Consider the following 27,154-nt stretch of genomic DNA (forward strand, 5'->3'; position numbering starts at 1 on the left):
ACACGGGATTGATTCTAAGATGGAAGGTAAGGGTTTAAAAAATAATCATAATTCTCACAAAAATAATTTTGCTATTTTAATATTTCTTAAAAAAGAAATTATTTCTAAATGTAAGAACATCTAAGAGGCACTTTGTATTTGAAGTTCTAGACTGTGGTTATATTTCAGAAAAGGTTAATTTCACTGACTCTCAAGATCTTTCTAAAAATAAACACCTAAATAATCAGGAAAATTCTAAGCATTGTCTTTGCAGTACTCGAAAAAGAGAGAGAAGGAGAGAAGGAAGGAAGGAAGGAAGGAAGGAAGGAAGGAAGGAAGGAAGGAAGGAAGGAAGGAAGGAAGGAAGGAAGGAAGGAAGGAAGGAAGGAAGGAAGGAAGGAAGGAAGGAAGGAAGGAAGGAAGGAAGGAGGGAAGGAAGGAGGGAAGGAGGGAGGGAGGGAGGGAGGGAAGGAAGGAAGGAAGGAAGGAAGGAAGGAAGGGAGGGAGGAAGGGAGGGAAGGAAGGAAGGAAGGGAGGGAGGGAGGAAGGAAGGAAGGAAGGAAGGAAGGAAGGAAGGAAGGAAGGAAGGAAGGAAGGAAGGAAGGAAGGAAGGAAGGAAGGAAGGAAGGAGGGAAGGAGGGAAGGAAGGAAGGAGGGAAGGAAGGAGGGAAGGAAGGAAGGAAGGAAGGAAGGAGGGAAGGAAGGAGGGAAGGAAGGAAGGAAGGAAGGAAGGAGGGAAGGAAGGAGGGAAGGAAGGAAGGAAGGAAGGAAGGAGGGAAGGAAGGAAGGAAGGAAGGAAGGAAGGAAGGAAGGAGGGAAGGAAGGAGGGAAGGAAGGAGGGAAGGAAGGAGGGAAGGAAGGAAGGAAGGAAGGAAGGAAGGAAGGAAGGAAGGAAGGAAGGAAGGAAGGAAGGAAGGAAGGAAGGAAGGAAGGAAGGAAGAAAAAGAAAGAGAAATAGCATTAGGAAGAAAAATAGTTCAGATCAAGGCTAATTTGGCAAACTATTCTTTAATCTACTTCTACATATTGATTTGCAGATTCTGAAGTCTTGACACATACTGTACTTTCCAGTAAGTCACATGCTTATTCTCAGCATACTGGCAATAAAATGGGGGTTGAGGAGACCTACTTCAATTTGAATTATAGATACTATATGTGGAATTTCCATTCTGATTTGTTAAATTGATAATTTTTTTTAGGTTGACTTTAAACCTGCAATTCTACTTAAATTTGAGCATAGTCTAGATTGTTTTCTCCAAAAGCTAAAATGCTAATTTTGTGATATGAAGAAATTCTGTGGGAGCTTAAACTTTCCTAAGAAGTGGTTTAGGACAAGTCTCTATAACATAAGGAAAAGAGGAAAGCTGACGATCTTCCACTTGGTTTCGATAACATGATATAGAACATCTCCTATTCTCTCAAATTAAAATTTGGGACACAGTTTTTCAACTTTTTTTATACTGATCAAATAAATTGGAATTCTTCTCTTCATTTTGTAAGAAATGCAGAAAGACGAGTCAACAAGAATCACTTTTGCCTTCGGCAACTTTGTTTCTGCTGGTTTTCAATCTAATAATGCCCAGACCTAAAACTACGACTCTTAGTTGCACGATTTTTATATCTTCCTATTGACAATATCCCATAAACAAAAACAATCTTCAGAATCCTAGGTCACCCATTTCTATCGTTATGAATAAAGTTTTAGGCACCCATTTGGGGCACACCAGTGAATAAGGGAGTTATAGCTTTGTTTGACTACCAACACTATTCAAGTACTACACCTAAATGATATATGTATAGTTTAAGGATCTTGAAAAGCATCATCAAGTTCCCATTTACAGAGAGTAAATAATAATTATTAAAGTGTTTGTGCAGCTGAAACTCAGAGGTGAGGCTGTAGTTGCTCTGATTAAGGCAGTACCCTTCTGCAAAATGTTTTAGATTGGGCTTGTTAGAACTCGACTATGATTAGGATGACAGTAACTTTGCCTCCCTGGCTCCAGAAATAGTCTCCTGTTTGAAACCTTTTCATAACGAAAGGCAAGACCTCACAGAGATAACTCAACTTTTGGCAGCCATCTCGCTGCCACGTCTCCAAAGGAAGAAAAGGAGTTGTGATGCTATCTTTCTACATAATCTTCTGTTGGACTTCTAATCTTTCAGCATGACAGCAGTGTGTAGAACTGAATAGGAAATGGGCAATAGTGACGCAATAAGACCCTGCCCAGAGGTTCGTCATCATTCAGGTACGTATTGAGGACAAGCCTAGTATAACTAGCAGTTAGAAAAGCTGGAAGTACCAGTACTTTGAGAATGTATCAGTTGAAAATGAAAATTCAAGCCATTGTCCTCTTTGCCTCCTAACCAATTTTTTAAGCACTGGAGTTTTTTTCTTTAATTTAGAAAGAAAAATGGTTGGATGGATGAGATTACTTAATGCAGTAATGCTGGTTTGGAAGAAGAAAGTGAAAGGTTTAGAGTAGCTATTCTTGCTATATTCATATTCAAATTTTAAGTTGCATTTAAACCCACAATTCTACTTAAATTTGAGCATAGTCTAAATTATTTTTCTCCAAAAGCTAAAATGCTAATTTTGTGATATAAAAAAAATTCTTTAGGAGCTTAAACTTTCCTAAGAAGTGGTTTAGGATGAGTTTCTATATCATAAGGAAGAGTGCTGATGATCTTCCATTTGGTTTAGAGAGCATTAGAGAGAAAGCAGTTGAATGACTCAGTGGATTGAGAAATGGGTTCCATTCTAGCCTCAGATATTTCCCAACTGTGTGACCCTGGGCAAGTCACTTAACCCCCCACCCCCCATCCCCATCGCCTAGCCCTTACCACTCTTTTGCCTTGGAACCAATACACAGTATTGTTTCTAAGACAGAAAGTGAGATTTTATGGGGGGGAGATCCCTAAAGATATAGTCTAGATGGCCCTTTCAAAGGACAGCATGGAAGTAGACACTATAGGGGGGATCATCTTAACATCCAATCTGGCCTGATATTTTAGCAGTTAAGAGTGATTGAAGTGGCCATGGGGGACATCTCTGAACAGGTTTGCAGGAGGAGCTGTAGAATGAGGTCACAGCAATACAAAACAAAGTGAAACTGTAGAATCTAAATGTCCCAGATACTTTGTGTCTCGTTTTTAAATTGAATGAACCAGCAAAACTGACCGCATCTGCCAAATCATACTAAATGTGCATTGTTAGAACTATGGTCCTTCTCACTTTCTCATTCATATATGTTCTTCTCAGTATAAAAGACACCATTGATAATAGGTGCTTCATAAGAAACTTCAGGGGGCAACTGGGTGGCTCAGTGGATTGAGAACTAGGCCAAGAGATGGGAGGTCCTGGATTCAAATCTGGCCTCAGATACTTCCCAGCTGTGTGACCCTGAGCAAGTCACTTGACTCCCATTGCCTAGCCCTTACTACTCTTCTGCCTTGGAACCAATACACAGTATTGATTCCAAGATAGAAGCTCAGGGTTTAAAAAAAAAAAGAAGCAATTTCAGCATGATCATTGCTATACAGGATTCATGTTATGGGAGAGGGCAGGGAGGGTGGCATGGCTATCCTTTCACCAACTTCAAATGTTAGGAAGAATTTCCAGAACTTCATTCTTTTAAGTGAATAAATATGGATTTAAAATTTTATTTATTTTGTTACATTCAAAGTTCTGAACTGTCTCCCTCCCTCCTCACTGTGCACTAGAGAAGGCACCATTTGACAAAGATAGATGGATAGATATAGATAGATAGATAGATAGATAGATAGATAGATAGATAGATAGATAGATAGATAGACAGATAGATAATGTACACATCAAACCATATCAGGAATACTTCTATTTATCGGTTCTTTTAAATAAATATTTCTTAAAATTGTATTATATGTCTAACCTTTCTAGGGATAATAAAATTAATAAATTTAAAACATTGTTCCTGCCCTCCATATTATAATCTAGTTGAGGCAGAATTATCACTTGTGAAACAGTGAAAAATTAAGTCAAATCATTCTGATTACAAGTAATAAGAGAAGTCAGTATGCTCAGAAAAGGATTCAGGAAGGGAGATGTGCTAGGGAAGAGTAGGATTTGGAGGACTGGACACTAACCATAGCATAGGCACAGGAATTTGAGTGAATCTGATGTGTACTGGACTCTAGGAGGATCCTGGAGGAACTAAGCCAGAACTGAACTTATTCTCTTTCTCCTCTGATTCTCTACTCTCTTCCAAATGTCCCTATTACAGTCAATGGCAGGATGCTTCTAATGATGCAGGCTCCAAACTAGATGTCATCCTTGACTCCCCACTCTCCATATTCAATTAATGACCAACCCCTGCCATTTTTATAGTCGTAGTATACGCCCTCTGTGTTCCTCTGACATCTCCACCTACCTGAAGCAAGCCCTCACCATCTCCCATCTAGACTATAGCAAAGATCAGTTGGTTGGTGTGCCAGCCTCTCTCCATCCTAGTCTATCCTCCACTCGGCTGTCAAATCATTTTCCTAAAGTGTGGGTCTGACCATGTCATTCCCCTAGTCAATAAATTTCAGAGATTCCTTATTACTTCCAGGATCAAGTCTAAAATCTGACATTACATTTTCCAAGTTGGAGCATTTTCACTGGTATTAGTGCCCATCTCAAGCCTGGAATTCTCTTCCCTATCATCTCTGCCTCCTGGCTTCCCATGTTCCCTTCATGTCCAGCTAAAATGCTCCCTTCTACGAGAAGCCTCTCATGATTCCCTTAAATGCTAGACCCTTCCCTTTGTTGATTACCTGCAGTTTATCCTGTATACAGCTGGTTAGTACTTGGTTGTTTGCATGTTGTCTTCCCCATTCGCCTGTGAGTTTCTTGAGAGCAGGGACCCTCTCTGCCTTTGTATCCCCAGCACTCAGCACAGTGCCTAGCACACACTAAGTGCTAAATTACATATTGACTAGAGCCTGAATAGTGGGAAATATAGTTGAACAATTAAGATGAAGCCTTGGAAGTCAGAAAGGGAAGTTTGGACTTGATGCAGCAGTTAATTAATAGGAAACATTTTAGGTTCTGGAGTGGGAAAAGACATGGCAAAAATGATAGAGGCAGAATAAACTAGAAGTTGTCTGCAAGATGGCCTGGGGTAGGGAGAGACTAGAAGCAAGAGAGACCACTTTAGAGGCAGGAAATGGGTGAGGGAAACAGCTGTGAAACAGTGGAAAGAGCCCTGGAAAGTCAGAAGGGCTTTATGACCTTGGACAAGTCCCTAACCTCACCTATAAAATGAAGCCAATACTGGCTCCAGGACAGAAGATGAGAGTTTAAAAAAAAAAGAAGAAGAAGAAGAGAGTGAGAGGTGGGGTTACAGAAACAGAAACTTTATCTCTAAAACGTAAGTTCATAATGTGAGGTTGAAAGTGGGATTCTGGGAAATGGAGTCCTGGGGTACAAAATTCTAATTACACAGATAGAAAAGGCAAAATTAAAGACTTCTCTAAAGTATTTCATGTAGGAGCTAGGAAAAAAAATAGTATTATCTCTAAGAGAAAGTTAGCTCATTCTGAAGTGGGGGAGAGGTTAGTTAGATGACTCAGTGGAAAGAGTACCAGACCTGGAGTCAGGAAGACTCATTTTCGTGAGTTCAAATCCGGCCCCAAACACTTAATACCTGTGTGAACCTGGACAAGTCACTTAACCCTGTTGACCTCAGCTTCTTCATCTGTAAAAACAAGCCAGAGAAGGAAATGGCAAACCAATCTAGTGTCTTTGCCAAGAAAACCCCAAATGGGGTCACAGTGTCAGATATGACTGAAAAACAACTCAATAATAATTCTGAAGGGAGTTATTTTGTGGGTAAGGGGTCAGGGAAAGATGATAACCCACCTATAAAAATTCCTTAAAGCACTTTTCTCCCAACAAATGAAGCATTTAGTAAATTGTTATCATTTTTACTCTCACCTCTAGCTCTAAAAAGCTGTAGCACCCTGGTAAAACTGTTATCTCAGATGTTCCAAACCAGCTTGCTGGTATCTAACAGTCCTCAAACCCATGTATGTGAAGACTTCTCCTAGAGGAATGATGAGAACAATTTGTTCCAATGGCCATGAAGGACTAAAGGAGGAGCTGTGGAGCATTTAGAGCTTGGTGAGACATCCATGTTGCCAAGATAATCTACTGCCTCCTGAGCCATCTACAATCACCCTAATTTTTGTCTTGCTAAAGTCTTGGATGACTCTAGAAGCACCTCGTGAAATTCTGCCTCCTTTAAATCTAATTTACACAGAAATCTACATATTTGAAAACTAAGGACAAACAACAACAATAATCATCTTTATTTTACAAAAGAGGAAACAGGCTATGAGAGGTAAAGAGATGGTAAAAAAAAAAAAGAGGTAAAGAAAATTGCTCCAGTGATGATGCTACCATTTATCTAAGAGGAGATTTAAATGCAGCTTCCCACTTCCAAGTCAACACTCAAACTCTTACATCTCATTGTTCTTCTCTGAGTTCATAGAATCTCAGTGAATGAATAAATGGAGGAGTCTTACCATGGTTTGAGGAATGGCTAAACAAATGATGGCACAGGAATAAAATAGATTATGACTATGTTATAGGAGATCTTGAATATGAAGGATATAGAGAAGCTCGAGAAGATTTATGTGAACTGGTGGTAAGAAGGCAGGAGACCTGGGAAAACAATATACACAATGACTACAACAAGGTAAATGGCAAGAACCAAAACCAAAACTGAGCAACACTATGCAATTATGACCAAGTCTGGCCTGGGGGGAAAAAAGATATAAGAAAATACATCTCTCTCTTCTTACAGACATTGGAGACTATAGGTGTGGAATGATGCTCATGTTAGATTCAGGAAATGTGTTGGTTAGTTTTGCTAAACTGTTTTTTCTTTCTTTTTAAAAATCCTTTGTTAAGATGGATGGTTCTGTGGACAAGAGAGGAGGAGGGATAGATTCCAAAATAAATTTGATAAAGATAAATGGTTTTGATGTTGAGTAACTTCCTTAGTAAATCGTTATGGACTTGTCTTTTTTCTCCCTTATTTCCACCTATGATGTGATTTCATCTATGTAGTGAGATCCAAGTGAGTAACATCCTCTATCAGGACAGATCAAGGCCTTCTGGGTAGTTAAAGAGTCTTAGAATGTTGCCAGAGGCTCTGGCAGGTTATGTGATTTTGCACTGGTTTTACAGCCAAATGTGTCAGAGGTAGGATTTGAACCAAGGTATTCCTAATGCCAAGGCCAGGTCTCTACCACTCCACCATGTCACAGCTATGATTTATTAATTCAGTGAAAAACTTTTTTAAAATTATTTTACTTTATGCCTCTAGCCCATTTGAAGAAGTGAATTCCATATATTCATTATTCCACCGTATGGACTAATGAGTAGAGGGGCTCTGACATTTCTTTACAAGCTATCAATATGGGTAAATTGCTTAATGTCTCTAACTGTAATTTCATCTGTACCATGGAAACAAAACCTATTGTAACACCTAACTTACAGAGTTGTTATTGAGAGGCTCAAATAAATGGTGGTTATTATTTGTACTAATTCACCGCCTTTTTCTTTATCGATATTTCTTCGGCAATCATCGTCATTTTACCTGCTGTTGGTACATGTGTGTGGAAGAGAAAGGAGCTCTTTTTGTTTCCTTTTTGTCTTCTTTCATCCACAGCCTGTGCCTTTTAAGACACTTTCTTCTAAGAATGGAACATATAGGCACAAAAGCTACCAGTCCTTTCTCTGCTCTGGAAACCTGATAAAAGAGATTGCTTCAACTCTTCCTCTCCCTCACCAGAAAAGAAGCATTTCTTTTGTGCAGTCTTGGATTTAAAACTATAAAAGAAGTGATATTAACTGTCAGTGACCCCTGAACAGAAAGTTATGTGATTGGGTCAACAGTCCCAGAAGGAAATGAATGACAGTGGTTCCTACACAGAACTTTCTTATGACCTGCTAACCCCCTCATTAATAATGATAGTACTAATTTTTATACAGTGCTTTAAGATCTGCCTTGGATCATTCCCACCATTTGTCTCCTTCACTCCAAGCCCAGTGGCAAGCATGTGCTGCTGAATGAAGGAGAAAAGCACACATCTATTCTGATTGTATCCACTACAAAATAATGTCACACAACCTCAGTTGAGCCCACATTGCTGTGAGGCAATCATATTCTACCCCTTATCAACTCACCATTCCATTCTCTATAGCAGCTATTTCAAACCCTTTTATCCCTCTTTGTACCTCCCCTACTTCTCCCTCCTCTCACTCTCAGATGAGAACTTTGACATGTTTAACAGAAAAAAATTGAGTCCATTTACCTGAGCTCCCTCTTCTTCCCTCTTCTTTATCTCCTATTACCTTCATATTTTCTGCAACAATCTTTTTCACCTTTGTCTCACAAGATGAAATGGCCTTACTTCTTACAAAGGTTAACTTTTCTATTTGTTCAAGTAATCCCACTCCATCCTTTCCCTCCAACATATTTCCCTCTGTCATTCCCCACTCTTTTACTTATTTTCAATCTCTCTCCATCTACTGGCTCATTCCCTACTGCCTATAAACATGCTCATGTCTCCCCATCTTGAAAAAAAACAACCCTCAGTAGAGTTTTCCATTCCTGTTAGTTATTACCCTATGGGTTTTCTGCTCTTTGTAGCTATGCTCCTTGAAAAGGCAGTCTAGATAGGTGCCTTCTCTTTCTCTCTCACTCTCTAATCCCCCTATAATCTGGCTTCAGGTTTTATTATGCCACAGAAACTATTCTCTCTAAAATTACCAGTGATCTATTAGTTGCCAAATCCAGTGGCTTTTTCTACCATTTCCTGTATATAGTTTGTATATAAATATGTAACTGTTCATTGTCTCTCCCATTAGGCTGTAAGCTCCTTCAGGACAGAACTGTCTTTTGTCTCTTTTTTGTATCCCCAGCACTTTGTACATAGTAGGTGCTTTATAAATCTTTATTGATTGATATTCTCATTTGATCCTCTCATCAACCCTGAGACATAAGCTCTATATTTCCCCTTTTCTACAGATAAGAATACTGAAACTTGAAAAAAATGACTTGTCCAGTATCACCCAAATGTCTGAATTAACATTCAAACTTGGGTCTTCTTGACTACAAGTTTAGCATTCTACTCATTGCCCCACCTATTTTACTTATTCTTGAATAAAAAGTAATACATTCTTTGTAAAAGGGAAAATCAAAATTTAAAAGTTCAGTGGTCATAAAAAGCTATTATTTGTAAAAAAAATTTTAAGTAATATGTTATTGATTAAAAATATTTTAAGTCTAGTTGAGTCATAAAAAGTAGAGTATTATTGATAAAAATATGTTCAGTTGAGCCAAATATGTTATTGAGAAAAATATTTTTGAGTCATAATATATGTATTATTGATGAACACATTTTTATTTTAGTCGAGTCATTAAAAGTAGGGCATTAGTTTGGAAAATGAGGGGATGCCCTTCAATTGGGGAATGGCTGAACAAATTGTGGTATATGTTGGTGATGGAATACTATTGTGCTCAAATAATGAACTGGAGGAATTCCATGTTAACTAAAATGACCTCCAGGAATTGATGTAGAGTGAAAGGAGCAAAACCAGGAGAACACTGTACACAGAGACTGATATACTGTGGTACAATGGAATGTAATAAACTTCTCTACTAGCAGGAATGCAATCATCCAGGACAATCATGAGGGACTTATGAGAAAGAATGCCATCCACATCCAGAGAAAGAACTGTGGGAGTAGAAACACAGAAGAAAAAAGCAACTGCTTGATCACATGGTTCAATGGGGATATGACTGGGGATGTAGACTCTAATATCACTTTAGTGCAAATATCAATAATATTGAACTAGGTCTTGATCAATGGCATGTAAAACCTAGTGGAATTGCTCATTGGCTGGGGGGTTGGGGTGGGGTTGGACAAGGGGAACTAAAGAACATAATTCATGTAACTATGGAAAAATATTCTTAATTAATTAATTAAAATTTTAAAAAAGTAGGGAGAGTTGGGTGGCTCTGTGTGGTGTTTTATGTGTACAATTATGTGGTGGCCATAAGAAAAATTTCTCCCTTATCCTGATTAAAGATGTATTCTTTTGTAAGAAAAAAAAAGTAAAGCATTAGTGATAAGAAAAAATTTAGTTGGGCCATATATGTTATTGATAAAAATTGTATTTTAGATAAGTCATAAAAAAGAGTATTATTGCTAAGTTCAGTTGTCATATATTATTGATAAAAAGATTTTTAGTTTAGTTGAATCACATTATAGGGTATTATCAGTTGAGTCACATATATGTCAACATGGATACCTCAAATTTACCCCCCACCTTTGAAAAACCCTAGTACCAGGTACACTTGTTTTAGGTTGAACTATAGACCTTAAACTGTTTGGAGACCCTAGTGTGGATGGGATCTGTGGACATAGTCAAAATGTTGAGTGTCTTTATTTTAGAGGCTTCTCCCATTATATTGAAATCCTCTCTCTGGAAGCCCAACTCTTAGTTTGATCCTTTCCCTTGTAATTGCTACAGTTGACCGCTCCCTGATACTCCTGAGGCTGGCCGCAGACCTCTTTGCAGCCTGCTTGCAGTTTGTCTATGCAGCCTTGCCGTACCAAGTTCTCCAGAGGGTATCAAAGACCCCCAAATTCTGTCCCTCTTCGGAACTGGCATCTAGCGTCATCTTGGCGCAGGGCTCTGTGTGGTGCCCGAATATTGGACCTATTCCTATCCCGATTAAAGACTTGTTTTTTTCTGACTAATAATTCTGTTTTTTTTCCAAGTTAACATGTTTTACTAATAAAAATATTGTTTTAGTTTGTCATAAAAAATAATGTATTGTTGATATTTTTTATTAAAAATATTTTTTCTAAGTCTAGAGTCATGAAAGGTAGGGTATTATTGATAAAAAGTAAGTTCAGTTGAGTCATATAAGTATGCGTGGATTATACATAAGTCCCACTACAAGCCGGGAAGAGAAAAAAGTGCTCAGGAGTTAGGATGAAGGGAAGGTCCAGAGGGAGGGGGCCTCTGCGCGCCTGCGCACTAGTCTCAGCTCCCTTGCTCCCTCCCTCCTTCGTTTAGTGGGTACACCGCCGCCCAGTGTGGGGCGGCTGCGCGCTAGAGGCGGGCCGTACCGGGTTGGGGCGGAGGAGCAGTACTAGAGCTAGGCAGGCGAGCGCGGCGCGGCTGGGCTGGACTGGGCTGAGCCAAGTCATTCGTTTTGGCCCAGGGCGGAGGCGACGCTCCCTGTTTCGCGAGACTCCTCTTCGCTTCAACAGCTTTCTCTGCGGGGGAGGTGAACGCCACCGGACACGCCGGACGCTTTGCCGGTCGCTGCCGCCATGGCCGCCATATTGAATCGGAAGTGAGGCGGGGAGGGGGCCGAGGAGGCTGCCGGCGCCGGCGCCGGAGGTTGGTGTGGCTCTTCCCGGCCGCCCCCGCCCCAGGGGAGCCCGGCCCGGCGGCGCGCGACGCGGCACGTCTAGGAGCAGAGCAGCTCAGCCGGCGGAGTGCGGCCCCTGCGCGCGGCCCCCGTCTCCCGGGCTCGGAGGCTGAGCTGCGGGGAAGGGCTCCGGGCCGTGGGCCCCGGCCGTGAGGAAGATGGCGGACCCGGCCGAATGCAATATCAAGGTGATGTGCCGCTTCAGGCCCCTCAATGAGGCCGAGATGGCCCGGGGCGACAAGTACGTCGCCAAGTTCCAAGGGGAAGACACGGTCATCGTTGCGGTAAGTGTCTATCCCTCCTGAAGCAGGCTTGGGATGTGGGGGGAGACCGGGGCGAGGTGTTCATTTCCAGCCCCCCCCACGCCCTTCCCGGCCTGGATCCAGGATCTTACCCCTCCTCCCCCAAACGCATTCTCTTGAGTCCCAAATTCCACGGGAGGAGAGTTACACGAGAGGTCCCAACTACTTGTTGGTCCCCATAGGAAACTGCTTGTCACTTTCCTTGTGGGTCCTGTGGCGGGGGGGAGGGGCTGAAAGGAACATTCCGACTGGATTTGGGGTCTTGTCCCTTCTCACTCCACCAGCCCGGCCTCGACACTTTTTTGGGTCGATCTGCGAATGTTGTTAGCCTACTTGTTCAAAGTAGCTGTAAAAATGGGGCAGCTTTCTTTTGGAAGCAGGCGGACAGATTTTTTTTTAGATGAGAAATAGCTAAGTAATTAGAAAGGGATAGATCCCTCTTTTTTCTCCCCCATCTGTTTGCTCTTTGTCAAAAGGAAACATCCGAGTTTTAAATCTTCATTTCAAAAAGGTAAATACTGTTGTATTTTGATCTAAAGAAGGTTTTTCTATAGAAGTCGTCTTTCAGTTAACTTTTTTTTTCCATTTTATTAGCTATATACCTGAAAATGTAGCCAAGCTGCCCTATATAGTCCAGGCCTGCCACAAAGGAAATTACAAAGTTAACTTGGTGAAGGGAAGTAAGTCGGAGTAATGCAGTTATACTGTCTCTCTGCATGAAGATGCTAGCAGTGACTAAGCTTTCTCTCTAATGAAGGTTGGGCAGCGAAGTTGGTTTAGAATACTTTTTTATGTAGCTCCTAGATTGAACATTTAAGAATCTTATTTTTAGAACTTACATTGAACTTAATACTTGTTTTACTGTTGATACTAGGACAGTCTGTGATGCTGATTTCTTTGTATTTTAACTTAAATTGTAGCTACTTGTATTCCATGTTTAATAATACATTTAGGGCATTTTAATTTGGAGGAAATTCAGAGTCATAACATTTGGAATAGTGCAGAAAAGCCTTAAAAAACAATGGTAAAATGTTGGGTTTTTCCCCATTTATTCTTCCCAAATTCAACCTTAGCAAATGAATGATTGCTCCAATATGGTAGCTTTTCAGGGTGGTCTGGGTCTTTCACAAATAAAAGTTCACTAACTTCCAACAGATGGCATATTGAAGAATTGAGATCAGTCTGATTCTTAGGTGAGAGGACTTTAGATCAAAAGCTTTTGCTGAAAATTCTAAGAAATTAGAAATATTTAGGCTTGACCCAGTTAAAGTCACCTTTCAGAAAAAGGCATTTATAGTATATGTTACATGATAATTATAACCTTTTTTCTTGTAAACATTCTTCATATGTTATCTTCCAAGGCTGTATTTAGTAATTCTAGTATTTATCCAAGAATTTGGTAGTCGAGAATGTAGTAAAATTAGATTGAAATTTTATTTACATTCAAATGTCAGACAGTGTGGGAAGAGTGGGAAAAAAACTATTGAATAATATTCCTAGGAAGCATAGATGCCTTAATATTTCACTCCTACTTCAAGATTTCATTGGTGTAATCAAATGGAAGTAGGTTAGGCAAAAAACATGGACAGGTGACCAAATATGAATCACTCACTAACAATTGAGAAGATCTGGCATTTAGATAAACTAGGAAATAATTTGGTTTGAAAAAAATACAGTACAAGGGAATGCAAAAATGCAAATATATAGCCTTGAGGTCTGACTACATAGGGTTAAGAACTGACCTTTTTTATTATTATCAGTAACATTATATCAGTTCTTGATTTAGCAGGCTTTAAATTCTTTGATACATAGCTAGGCGTTTTAATTCTTCAAAACCAGAGCCTGATATTTTTAGTGAATTCTAGTAAATGGATTATTTCTTCTTTTAAGTAGGTAGTTAAATGTGTTTTTTTTTCTTTTTTAAAAGTTTCTTCTAATGTAACCATATTTTGCCATGATTTATTTTTAAACATGTCTCCATTCAACAACTAAGTAAACATTTATTTATCATCTACTGTGCAAGATACATGGTATAACAAAAACAGAAAAATGAAATAGGTTCTCTCCTTTTAAGGAATTCAATTCTTCTAGGAAGATTGAAATATTCCAGCATTCTGAATTCTGCTGTAGAAATTAAGAATCCTGCCTTTCTATACTTTTTACAGGTGTGACTAATCTGCACACAGGTTAATTTCAACTGGTCCCTGTAGCCTTTGTCTATTGCCTGATTCATTGTTCCTATAAATGCAATACACATAATGAATGAGAGATAAGTTTGATATATGAATTAGATAAAACATTTTTCAGCTAGTGTAGAGTTCAATCCCTGCATTTTCCTCTTGAGTTTTAGGAAAATAAATGACTATAGTTCAGAGAATTAATATATTTTTATTTTCTGCCTCAATGTTTGAAAAATAAAATGATCCTCTGTAGAAACTATATGTTTTGTCATGGAACATAGACTTGCTTAAACATCAATAAAAGAAACAGTTCCTACCTGTTCAGGCACATTTTAAGAAAGCATGTTGGTTTGCATTACTGTTATTGCCTTTGCTGTATAGGAGACTAGGCATGTAGACATAGGAAAAAATGTTTCCTTAAAACAACAAAAATGAATAGGAAAAAGTACTTCCTACCTGTTGTTGTGCCAGTTAGGTGGAGCATGCTAGTTTGCATCATTTTGCTAAGCAGCATTCCTTTTATGGTGAATGACTTCATATAGTAGAGTCTGCCAGAACCAAGTATAGGCAGTTGTAGTTCTTGAAATGAGAGGTGGATAAAACCAATTACATCATCTTGGCCATCCCCTTGCCTGAGGAGAACACTTGTAGCTTCACCTTGAAGTGCTTGCTTTGGTTTTTCGTACTTCTGGCTAACCTAAGAGGGATATTTGATCGAATAAAGAGAGAAGAGAGGCTTCTGCCTTGAAAAATATAGGGGAATACTATGCAGATATACTTGTTGTTTATTAATGGGAAGCCAAAAAAAATAGTTTAAATTCACACATCAAGAAAATGGATATAAGGTTGTGATAGTTAAAACCATAGTTGTTTTTGGATTCACTAGAGTATCCGCTTAAGTGAGGAAAACCTAACATAGTAGTAGACTCCAGTATTGTCGGAATAGATGGTCTCTATTTAGAATTACAGAGGAAGGCTGATCCCTTACCAAGAGTATCTTTTAAATTTATTAATAACTAAATTTGATAATCAGCTTGCCTATATGAATTTGAGAAAGAATCATGTATAAAAAATGTAGGATACAGCATTAGAACAGGTAACTGATCCATTCCTTTTTTTTTCCCCCTTGTATTCCCAGTCATGTGAATTCATCTTGTGACTGAGTGTGTATATTCAGGAAATCTGAAACTGAATATGTCTGAAGATAGGTAAATGGAAGTTTCATAATGTCTATGTTTAAGGACATGTCTGTGCTAAGGACCAGTTTCCAAAGAATAGGCATGTCAGAAGTTTTCTTTTGTTTAAACTTATATTTGAATGTTCTTCCAAGAAATTTCAGTGGCCCTCTATTGCCTCTAGGATAAAATACAAAATCTGGCATTAAAGCCCTTTACAGATGTGGCTCTGGCTTACCTTTTCGGATTTTCATATTATCTTCTTTCTCATACTCTATTGTGTTCCAATTTCATAAATCTTTGCTTCAAGGCCCCTTTTCATTTATACATTTTCTCAATGCCATTTCTTACACTATTTCTTGAATATAGATCATTAATGGAAGAAAGCTAAAAGGCACCTAGGATGACATAACTATCAGAGAATTTTAATTTAAATACCATTTTTGAATTTTTCAATCTTCAAACTGAGGGATTTTTAAACTTTAAAGAGATATGGGTTTTTTCCCACTTAGTCCACTTATCCAACTAAGTCTTATCTTTTCTGCCTTTACAACTCTCCTCTCTGTCCCCTTCTCTTAACTCATACAACTGTGACCCTAATTCTGGCTTTCACTTCATGCCTAGAGAACTGCAATAACCTTCTCTCCTCACTTCATTCCTTCCTACATTCAGTTGTCAACATGTCTGACCAGGTTACCCAATCCCCTACTTCACCAACTAAACTCCAGAGCTCTTCCCAGTCCCCTCTCCACTGCTTCCCACTGGTAGCATCATCCTTCTGAACTTAACTTCCATTTAAACCGTATATTTTGTATCCTTGCCGGTTGTCTTCATTAGAATGGGAACTCCTAGAGGGTGGGACTGATCTTACCTGTCTTTGTATCCTCACCCCTCAGCACAGTATATAGTATTATTTAATAGATTCTTTTTGACTGACTAACCAAACACGATCAGTAATTCTAACACTTCTTAAATTGCTTTCTAAGTATAAATTATCATTTCTATAAAGCCATCTAATGTTTCAAACAGAAAACTCAAATGGATCTGTATCTTTTCTACTGTGCAGATGGCTGCCAGTCCATTCCTTTTTTACTTTTCCAAGGCACCTGTCTGCTCCACCTTGTTGCCCATTTGCCATAATGTTTAGAATTAGTATAATACCAGTTGTCACAAAGTATTTTAAGTTTTTAGAAGATAAAACAATTAAAAAGACAGAAAAAAAGCACTTTGGAAAAACTAGCCATCATAGTCCCAAAATACCATTCTCTTGTTTCTTCCCAGTTTGAATTGTGAGATATATTCTTAAGTTCTGGTTGTCATTTGTCTTTCAAGTGGCTGTGTTATTTTAAGAGTATATAAAATTGAATATGTGCTTGCTATTAAGATGGCAATCATGTATTAGAAAGAACCAAGTTTTATATAAAGTAGCTGATAGAACATTTGTTCAGGTTTCCAGGAATAAGTTTAAATAAAACCTTGACTCTTGGCCTTGTGATTTCTACCATTGGACCAGATTATTAAACCAAGTAACTACAGAATACCCTTTTCTGCACATGAAGTTATTTCCTGTTTTCTGGAATCTTCCTTAATCCCTTTTATGTATTAGCTTTACCAGCTTCCACTGAATTGAAATATAAAGTATATGTGGGGGTCTTGGTTGATTCATTTGTTATGCTTAATCTAGTACAGTTTTGAAGTGCTTACCTTCTCAAGGATTTTCTATTTGATTTTTTGTTTTGTTTCATCACCCCAGTTTTAAAAAAAATCTCCATCCTCCATTCCTTTCCATTTCTCCTGCTCCCACCCTAATTTGTGCCCCATACCTTAAGCCTATATTTCTTGCATTCATTTCTTAGCTGATATTTCTGCCTCTCTACACTCCACCCCAAAGATGAGCCAGGTCAAGTTTCCTAGAGCAATACTAAACTTTAAAAAAAAAAAGGTTTTTTTAAGTCTTTTTATGAAGTCTTTGATGGTTGGTTTCCTGTTGCCTACAGGGTAAAGTCCAAACTCCTTATTCTGTCTCTTAAATTGATATGGCTCCAATGTCCTTTTCAAAGTCTTGTCTCACTTCTGCCCTACCCTTAACTTTACATTCTAAAAAATTAAGATTGCCCATTAGCTGATCAAAATATACTCTTGCTTTTTTAATCCTAGCTATTGAAATGCTATTCATCTTTTAAGGCCTAGTTCAAATTCTAGCCTTCGTGATCCTATGATTCAAATGCCATAATGCTTTTCCTGATCATCAAAGCCAAAGGTAATTCCACCTCCTTCTTTACTCTTGTAACAATTAGTTTGTACCACTAACATAACATTTAACACAAACTGTTTTGTATTGTAGCTAGTTGAATACAGTTTAAATTCTTAATAGAATCCCATCTTTTTTGAAGACCAAAAGTGATCTTTTACATTTTCATTTACTTCATAGTGCCTTACACATATTAGACTTTGAATGAATAGTGCAAATATAATTATAATGTAAAATAACAAATTGTTTTAATTCCTTATAGAAAGCTTATTTTCACCTCCAAGATTCATTTTAACTTTAAGATTCTATATTAAATTTATATATTTCTTTTGATTTTGTTTTTTTATAATTGCAATATTATTATTAAAGAATGAAAGTATTACATTTTTCTTTGGATTTTTGTAAATTAATACAATAAATCTGTTTTTTCAAAAAATGTTTTTAGCATTTACTTAGGAAGGGTTGAACAAAAAAGAACAATATCATAGCTTGTTCCTGTAGGTGTCGGTTTTTTGTTTGTTTTTGCTGCAGAATTTTTTAAATCATCAAAACAGTTCACTGTCCTTTCTTCTACAGAATTAGCCGTAATAAATTTTTATTGAAATTTTAAATGAGTTATAGTAAGGGATTTTTTTTTTAAGAAGATAAAGTTAAGTAAATATCTTCCTGATTAACTAAAGTGTTGAAGGATCTTAAAAATCAGAAACTACTCCTTATGGGACAATATTCCTTGTTCTTTGTACAATCCACAAAACATTCAAAATAAAAGAAATTCAGGTCCTACTTCACTATCAAGTTTGATTTACCTTAATTGCTCTATTTATATCATTTTTGTCAGTTGATAAATAAACATTTATTAAGCATCTGCTATGTGCCTAGCGCTATGCTAAGAGCTGGAAGCTTTTGTATACATCTGTCAGTTAACTCTGACTAGAGTTAAGTTTGAACTACTTTTTGGAGGCCAGTGATTACAGTGGTCTTGCTGAATGACTACTTGCTTTTCCTTCTAGAATTTAAAAAAAATTTTTTTCTTCAGACTTCCCCCTGAGATAGTAAAGGTGAAGCCAAGTTATAGTTTACTTCTCCACTTCCTTTTTAGGCTTCTCTACATATATGACATACTCTTGTATATTATTCATCCTAAGAGACTGAAAGGTTTTAAAATTCTTTAATTTTCATTTACTTTGTTATACCTTGCCCTACTTCACTGTCAAGTTTGGTCTACCTTAATTGTATAGTATAAGTATTCAAGAGCTGACTGCCTTTTAAATAATATAGATTGGATTATTAAATATTTTATTCATAATAATTGCTCATTTATGAAGTATTTTACAATTTACAAAGCACTTTAAAAGTCCAATAAAGGGGGCAGCTGGGTAGCTCAGTGGATTGAGAACCAGGCCTAGAGACCGGAGGTCCTAGGTTCAAATCTGGCCTCAGCCACTTCCTAGCTGTGTGACCCTGGGCAAGTCACTTGACCCCCATTGCCTAGCCCTTTACCACTCTTCTGCCTTGGAGCCAATACATAGTATTGGCTCCAAGACAGAAGGTAAGGGTTTATTTTAAAAAAAAAAAGTCCAATAAATAGAATTTTTTAGGTACTACAAATCTTATACTTTTTTGTCTTTTCTATATTCTCTAGAAGTATTCATTGTTTTGACTTCAGAAGGAAAATGTTTGTAGAATGTTTCAAATTCAAATCCCTCAGTTAAATGTACCCTTTGGTTAATGCAGTATTAATCTTTTCTTTGTAGCCTGGGTAGCAACATTCAAGATATTTTGTGTCTGTTTAGTTTTGGGGAGACAAATTGTTAAGATTACCTTCTAGGTAGATGAAGACATAAAGAAAGCAGACAGGTTGAGGATTTGATATTTTTGTTAAGAGCTAGAAAAGTGTTTGAGATCTAATTTGCTTTTCCTTAATGAAGACATCAAGGTAAATTTAAAGCTATTTTCATCACTAAAGACTATTACGTCATAGGTGTATGGGGGTTAATAATAATACCTCATAATTATATAGCATTTTAAATCTTACAAAGCACTCTTCTCAGAATTCTGTGAACTAAGTAGTACAAATATCCCTATATTACAGCTAAAAATACTGAGGTTTATAGACATTTATTGAGTGTCAGTGAGATTTAATCCAGGTCTTCATTTTTTTTCCTAATAACAGTTAAGTACTCTATAATGTTTTTTGTTTCTGCTCTCTACCTCCACAGTAATATAATCCTCAGTTGTAGGTCATTATTAATTATAGTCTTTTGGTCCTTGAGGACAGGTACTATATATTATTCTTATTTGTATCCCCTACCAAGGCCTACCTCTGTGTCTTTCCTGTAATAGGCTCTTGGTAAATATTTGTTGAATGAATAAACGGCCAAGATTTCTAGTAGATACATATTACCATATTCCATTTAAATACAACAAGTGGGTTTGAAAGATTTTGCTGCAAATATTTCAGTGCCTTGTCTCATAGCTTCTGGTGATATTGTTTCCTTTATTATGTTTAGCTCAATTTGGAGGCACTTGACATTAGTATTACTTATAGCTCTCATTGTTCCAACACTGCCTTGGTGTAAGAGGCACTAAATGATTCTTTAGTTTTATTGGAAGGTAGGCAGAGCATGTGAACGGACCTTAGGGGGATATCTGATCCAATGGCTTCAATTTACAGGTGAGGAAACAGAATTAGAGGATATAGAGATCATTGAGTTCAACCTTATTTACTACTAAGTAAACAGCATCCCTCCTCCCTCTGAAGAGGTAGATGACTTGTCATACAACTAGTGATAATCATGATCATTCAGCAGATGATCTCATACTCCTAGTTTACTCCTCAGGGTCATTAGCCTCAGGAGTAGCTGTCAAAAGAGTATCATTGGATTTGGAATCAAAGGATGTGAGTTCACATTAGCATCCCTTGACTTAATAAGTCTGTGACTTTTCCCAATTCGCTCACCTCTGAGCCTGACTTTTTCTCATCTATAAAAATGAAGGGTTTGATCTATAAGTTCCCTTCTCTAAATTAATCAGTCCTCAGGTTCTTTAAACTGTAGCATAATGGCATGCCTCCTAGGTTAATGTATTAACTTGGAAATCCTGTTGGAGAAATAATTAAAGATATTTTTTCTTATGATATGAAAATGAACTTTTCATTTGAAAAATTAACTTAATTTATTAGATAATTGAGTAGTTGGTTATATATTGATATTTATCTTTAGGTATTATAATAATAGGATAATAATGGTATCTAATCACTTGTCTTCTTAAATAACTAAGCAACATATCCTGTTTTTAATGATTTCCAGAGTTGTTAATGTTTATTCCTGCTTTTGAAAGGAGTTGAAGATATAGGTAAGGCCTAGGGAGACAGAAAATTGCACATAGGTGAAATATGAATAAGTATTATCTGGTTCTGGAACTCCTTTTAGCCTCTTTGAGGTCTTACAGGTGGAGATAATCTGGATAAACATGGAAATTCATAATGGGGGGAAGGAGGTGTGTGGGGTTTACCTTAATGGACTTCCCTGACCAGCAGGGTCCCACAAGGGAAGGGGCTCACCTTTGTGATGGGACCCGAGGAGAGGTAGGAACCGAGAACCAGGGTGGAAATGAAAGACACCGACAAATCAGTAATTGGATAGGGCAGGCAACCCCTATGATTTTCCTTAAGGCGGAAAATGAGGATAATGGAATACAAGGTGGTTGAGGAGATTAAGATAGAGAATGCAGGCCGAGATGGTCACAGCCTCGGGGAAGGAAAGGACTTGGAGGAGAAAGAGAGAAGCTTTAATCCTATCTAGGGAAAGAACCTTCCTAAAAAGAGAAAATTCCAGGGGTTGCCTTACTTTTATTGATGAGGAGGCAGAGGGATGCCTCTAAACAATTACATCACATATTTTAGACAATCACGATTGGGTGGTACAATGGAGGGAACACCTTTTGGGCGTGTACGAGGTAACTGCACTTTCCCAGGCAAGTCTCCGAACATGTTAATGGACTTGTGTTGGGCAATAGGTCTCGTGATCAGGTCAAGGTTACCTTCACAAACCTTATCGGTAAAGCCTCACACTTGGAGACACAGTAATAATACAGTCATCTATATTTCATAGATGTGAATATGCTTGGGATGCTACACTGACTGACTTCAGTCTCCTTTGCTACACCATCAAAATCCATCATTTGTCCCCTATCACCAAGTTCAAGAACTTTAAAATCCTTATCTGACTATAATCTTGTCATTCCATCTTTGCCATATCCTTAAGTTCTCCAGAAGAGATTCTTCATCCTCGCTGTGATCTCTAGTCTCTCTACTCATCAGTGGTTTACCAGTTTTCTCAATTAAAATTAAGATAAACTGAGGCACAGAGTTCTGAGCATGTTCAGTTTATTAGTAAGGCCAACAGTGACTAATAAAAGGGGTCTTTAGCTTCTGAGCAAGCCAAAAGGTCCTGAATGAGGGGAGACAGATCATTTTGAAAGACTGAGTAGCATCCAAAAAAAAAAAATAGAAAGGTCAGTGTCATAAATGGGGAAAACAGTGTGATTGGTTACAAAGTCAGAAACATCATAGATATGGGGACAATGTAGTTGGCTGAATATCAGATGTGTAAAGCTAGCAACAACTTCTCTTTCCATCTTATCAATATGGAAAGCTCATTAGTGGTATCTATCTGCATGGCTATAGCAGATTTCCTCTAACTGGTCAAAGACGCTAGTGGTGTAAAGATCTTTTAATTAAAGTGATTTATAGAGAAACCAAATTTTTACACTTAGCTTTGAGAGGAAGACTGAACTTCTGATCCTGTGAACAACTTCTGAATTTAATTCAAAGACAAAGAAACATGACTTAGGTGATTATACAAAGTGTTGTCAGTGATACAGAATAAATCAATTACAAAAATAAAGGCAGTATCAATTTGATTTTCTCACCACTGTTAGGGCTTCTCTTTTCTCTTTTTGAAATTAAAAAGAAATTCTATTATGAACTAAATTATCAACAAGTACAAGCATTTAGGTATACAAAGAAAAACAAAAAAGAGGATTGTAAGTGAAACTGTAAATGGTTTCAGAGGCAGCTATTGGATGCAGTACATAGAACCCTGGACTTGGAGTCAGGAAGGCCTGAGTCCAAATATGGTCCCAGACACTTGGTAACCTTTGTAAAGGCACGTTAGCCTCTGTCTACCCTCAGATTTCTCATCTTTAAAATAGAGATCATATCTACCTCCCAGGGTTGTTTTGAGGATAAAAATGAGATAATATTTAGAAAACAGCACAATGCCTAGTACATAGTAGCTGCTTAATAAATGCTTATTAATTTTAAATTTTAATTTTAAAAACTTTTCTTATGCAATTGTTTTAACATATATGTTAAATTTAACAAGTTAAATATCAGCATTGACATCTGTATGCCATTTTGAACTTTTTTGTTTCATTGTATGTTTTAGTATCTATCACTACCCTCTAATTTCATACCAACCCTCTTCCCCTAACCTCCATTGAAATTCTTTTGTCCTCATCTTGTCTCTGTAGCATTTGATATCGTCAGCTATACTCTCTGCCTGAATATTTGACTGCTTTCTCTTTGTTTTCCACCCACTAATTTTATTGCTTCTTTTCGATCTTCTTTGCTAGATACACTTCCATATCTCACCCTCTCAATTTTGGCTATATGTTGAGGATCTTTCCTTGGCCTCTCTCCTCTCTATTTCCTTTCTTTGATGGGTTCATTTATCATCTCCAAGCAGGTGACTTCCTGATTGTATATAGTTTCTCTCTCCTGAGTTCTAGTCCTTCCTCTTCAATGACTATTAGATCTTTCCAATGAGATGTTCTCTAGACATCTCCAATTAAAAATATTTAAAATAGAATTCATTATCTTGTGACCCAAACCTACTAAGCTTGCCTTGAAAACTTTTCTTTTTTGTTGTTATAAGTAGTAACATCTTCTTAGTCACTCTGGTTATCAACATCTGGGTCATCCTCTAGTCTTCATTTGCCCCCAGCCCTATATTCAGTCAACTGTCAAATCTTATTGATTTTATCCCCATGTGAAATCTGTTCCCCTTCCTCCACTCATACACCACCTGAATTCTGACCTGCACCTATCACCTCTCTCCTAGACTATTGTAATAGTCTCCTAATTGGTTTTCCTGCCTTGGCCCCTTCCAGTCCATCAAATTTATTTTCCAGAATCAGGTATGTTTATGTTGTATGGTTCCTTATTGCTTCTGGGATCAGAGAGAAGCTCTTCTGTTTTTTAAAGCCCTTCACAACCTAGCCCCAATCAATATTTTCAGCATTGTTATATAGAATTCCCTTTTCTGCATTCTCTAGTCTTGCCAAACCAGTCTTCTCTCACTTTTTCACACGTGTTCTTCCATCTCCCAACTCCATTATTTTGCACTGGCCAATCCCCCTTGCCTGGTATTCATTTTTCCTTACCACTGCCTCATTAGAATACACAACTCAGGCTCTAGCTTCTTCATGAAATCTTTCCTAATTCCCTCTCCACCCTCCAAGTGTCCTCTATCACTATCTTGTTTTTATTGTATGTGTCTACACAAATTTTGTCACCTTGGATAAAAAGTAAAACTGTGGGGAAAGGCTTCTTGCAGAAGGTAGGAGTTTTGCTGTAATTAAGGAAAGCCAGGGAAGCTAGAAGATGGAGATGAAGAGGGAGAATATTGGGAACAGCCAGGCTTCCAAGGCAGAAGAATGATAAGGGCTACTAGCCCTTATCATTCTTCTGCCTTGGAAGCCATACACAGTATTGATTATAAAATGGAAGGTAAGGATGAAGAAGAAAGAGAGGGAGAGAATAAAGAAAGGAAAGCCTAAAATAGGGAGGAGAGTCATGGTAGAGGAACAGCAAAGAGGCCAAGTGTCACGGTATTCCCACTATATATGGATATGGTATAATGCAAGGTAGTAAAGACCCATGTTATGAAGGACTGTAACAGACAAGCAGAGGACTTTATATTTGATCATTGAGGTAATAGGAGCCACTGGCGTTTATTAATAGAGGGGTAATTTGATCAAACCCACATTTTAGCAAGATTAATTTGACATCTAAAGTGGACTATGAACTTGAGTATAGATTTGAGGCAGGGAGGCTAGCCAGCAGACTGTTGAAGTAGTCCATGTGTAGGGTCCTCAGAGCCTACTCCAGGGGAATGTAAGTGTCATTGGAAAGAATGGGGCTTGTACAAGAGACACTGCAGAGATTAAAAAAAAAATAAACTTGGCAAATTGATTGGATATGGAAGGTTTAAAGAGAGTGAAGAATTGAGGATGACAGCTAAGTTTTAAGCCTGGGTAATTGGGCTGTTGGTACTCTTGACAGTAATAAAGTTAAGAGGAAGGGAAGGTTAGAAAGATAGTTCAAATTTATACATGTTGAATTTAAGAGATCTACTAGACATCCAGTTCAAGATGTCCAATAAGCATTTGGAAATGTGAGACTAAAGTTTAGGTGAGAGATTAGGCCTAGAGAAGTAGATCTGAGAGTCCTCTGCATAAAAATGATAATTGAATCCATGGGAACTGATGAGATCAATAATAGAAATAACATAAAAAAGGAGAAAAGAAGGCACAGCACAAAATCTTGGGGAATAACTATACTTAGTGGATATAACCTAGATAAAGATCTTGGGAAAGGAGACTGAGAAGGAGCAATCAGATGGTTAAGAAAAGAACTAGGAGAGACCAGTGTCTTAAACCTATATAGTAAAGAGTATTAAGGAGGAGAGCAATGATCAGTAGTGTCAGGGGCTTCAGATTAGAGAAGGATGAGGATTGAGAAAGAGTCATTAGATTTGGTCTTTGAGGGGCAAGTAGGTGGTTCAGTGGATTGAAAGCCAAGCCTGGAGACAGAGGGTCCTCATCTCTGACACTTCCTAATTCTATGTGGCTGGAGGCAGGTCATTTAATCCTCTTTGCCTAACCCTTACCATTCTTCTGCCTTGGAACTAATACACAGTATTGATTCTAAGACTGAAGGTAAAGGGTTTTTGTTTTGTTTTGTTTTAATTTTACCATTAACTGATCATTAGTAACTTTGAAGAAGAGGGTTTTGGTTGAATGATGAAATTGAAAGGGAGACTGTAGAGAATGAAGAGTGAGGAGAAAGGAAGTAGAAGTGCCTGTTACAGATGGCCTTCTCAAGGAATTTAGCCACAAAAGGGAGGAAAAGATAAAAAGCAATAGCTAATAAGAGTAGATGGATCAAGTGAGGTGTTTGTTTTTTTTAAGGTCTGGAAGACTTGGGCATGTTTGTAGTTAGTAGGTGTAAAAATTAAAATTAGATCTCATTAATAAAAATATTATATTAAAAAGAGATTTCATAATGATCATTAGAAATAAAGGAATAAAAGGGATACAAAATAAAAATCACATGCCCATGGCTGATCAGCCAGTTCAAACCCTCCCTTACCACCATCATGCTCACTGACAGGAAGCCCAAAGAGGTAAGGACCCTACACATCCCTGTCTACAGGAAGTACATAATGGCAGGAAGCCAGTGGGCTCCTGGGAAATGTAGTTCTTTTTTTTTATGGTAACAGATTTTCATTTATACTTAGGGAAGCAGCTAATAGCCAGGGAGAAAATAAAAATTAAGTGAGAATGTAGAGATGATAGAGTGGTAAATTTGCTAGAAGGTAGAATGGAATGGGATCAGTTGTGCACTTGGAGGGGTTTGCAAGAAAGACCAATACCACTCTGTGTGAAACCACAGTGATAAAGGAGATAGTTCGAGAAGATTTCTAAGTGATTTGAAATGAGGAACAAAGAAGAGGGAGCTTTCTTTCAATGACCTCAATTTTTTTTTCAGTGAATTATGAGGCAAGGAGGGATGAAAAGATTTACAAGAACTTCTGTGGTGAGTGAGATAGCAAATTGATTAGGATGCCAAATGATTGCCTTGCCAACAGTGAGAACCTAATTGAGGTGCTAAAAAAAAGTTTGTTGATTGATTTGAAATTCAATATCTTGCCTGAGCTTCAATATCAAATATTTTTAATATTTGATCAAAATTTCTCTTTGGGTATTCTATTAGCAACATGTGGTACTGGATATCTTTGCCCTTGAGCCTTACCTTCATCAGACTACCTTTTTTTCTTGTGAGAAAACCACCATCCTTCTCATTTCCCAACTTAATGCCCCAGGAAATATCTTTGATTTTCCCATTGTCCTTCATTCATCTCAGTCAGGTCCCATATTCTTTTGATTTTACTTCTTTGGCATTTCTTATATACTACCACTCTCTACTCACCTAGCTACTATACTAGCCTAATTCAAGACTTATCACCTCTCATCTGGTCTGTTACTGTAAAAACCTCCTGATTGGTCTTCCTTTTTCTAGTCTAGTCTTTATTCTTTCCAATCCATTTTCCACACAGTTATCAAATCTTCCTAAGGCATGGATCTTGGCCTTGTCACTCCCCTACTCAAAAACCTTTATTGGGGGGCAGCTGGATGGCTCAGTTGATTGAGAGTCAGGCCTAGAGATGGGAGGTCCTAGGTTCAAATTTGACCTCAGCCACTCCTCAGCTGTGTGACCCTGGGCAAGTCACTTGACCCCCATTGCCTAGCCCTTACCAGTCTTCTGCCTTGGAGCCAATACACAGTATTGACTCCAAGATGGAAGGTGAGGGTTTAATAAATAAATAAATGAACCTTTATTGGCAAATCTGTCCTTAGACATGTCCTAGCTGTCTGACCTTCGGCAAGTCACTTAACTCCAACTGCTTAGCCCTTATCACTCTTCTGCTTTGGAACCAATATT

The 27,154-nt window shown here is 37.9% G+C and overlaps 1 protein-coding gene across 2 annotated transcripts in view; it reads left to right on the forward strand.

Moving 5' to 3' along the window:
• Positions 1–11,117: 11,117 nt before the first annotated feature.
• KIF5B (kinesin family member 5B) overlaps positions 11,118–27,154 on the forward strand; it is a 70,647-nt gene continuing 54,610 nt past the window's right edge. For both annotated transcript variants that reach the window (XM_007504779.3, XM_007504780.3), the window contains exon 1: positions 11,118–11,740. In XM_007504779.3, the coding sequence (XP_007504841.1) occupies positions 11,615–11,740 (126 nt within the window). In that variant the 5' untranslated portion in view covers positions 11,118–11,614. The remainder of the gene's footprint in view (positions 11,741–27,154) is intronic.

The sequence above is a fragment of the Monodelphis domestica genome, chromosome 5, assembly GCF_027887165.1.
Source record: "Monodelphis domestica isolate mMonDom1 chromosome 5, mMonDom1.pri, whole genome shotgun sequence".
Taxonomy (NCBI): domain Eukaryota; kingdom Metazoa; phylum Chordata; class Mammalia; order Didelphimorphia; family Didelphidae; genus Monodelphis; species Monodelphis domestica.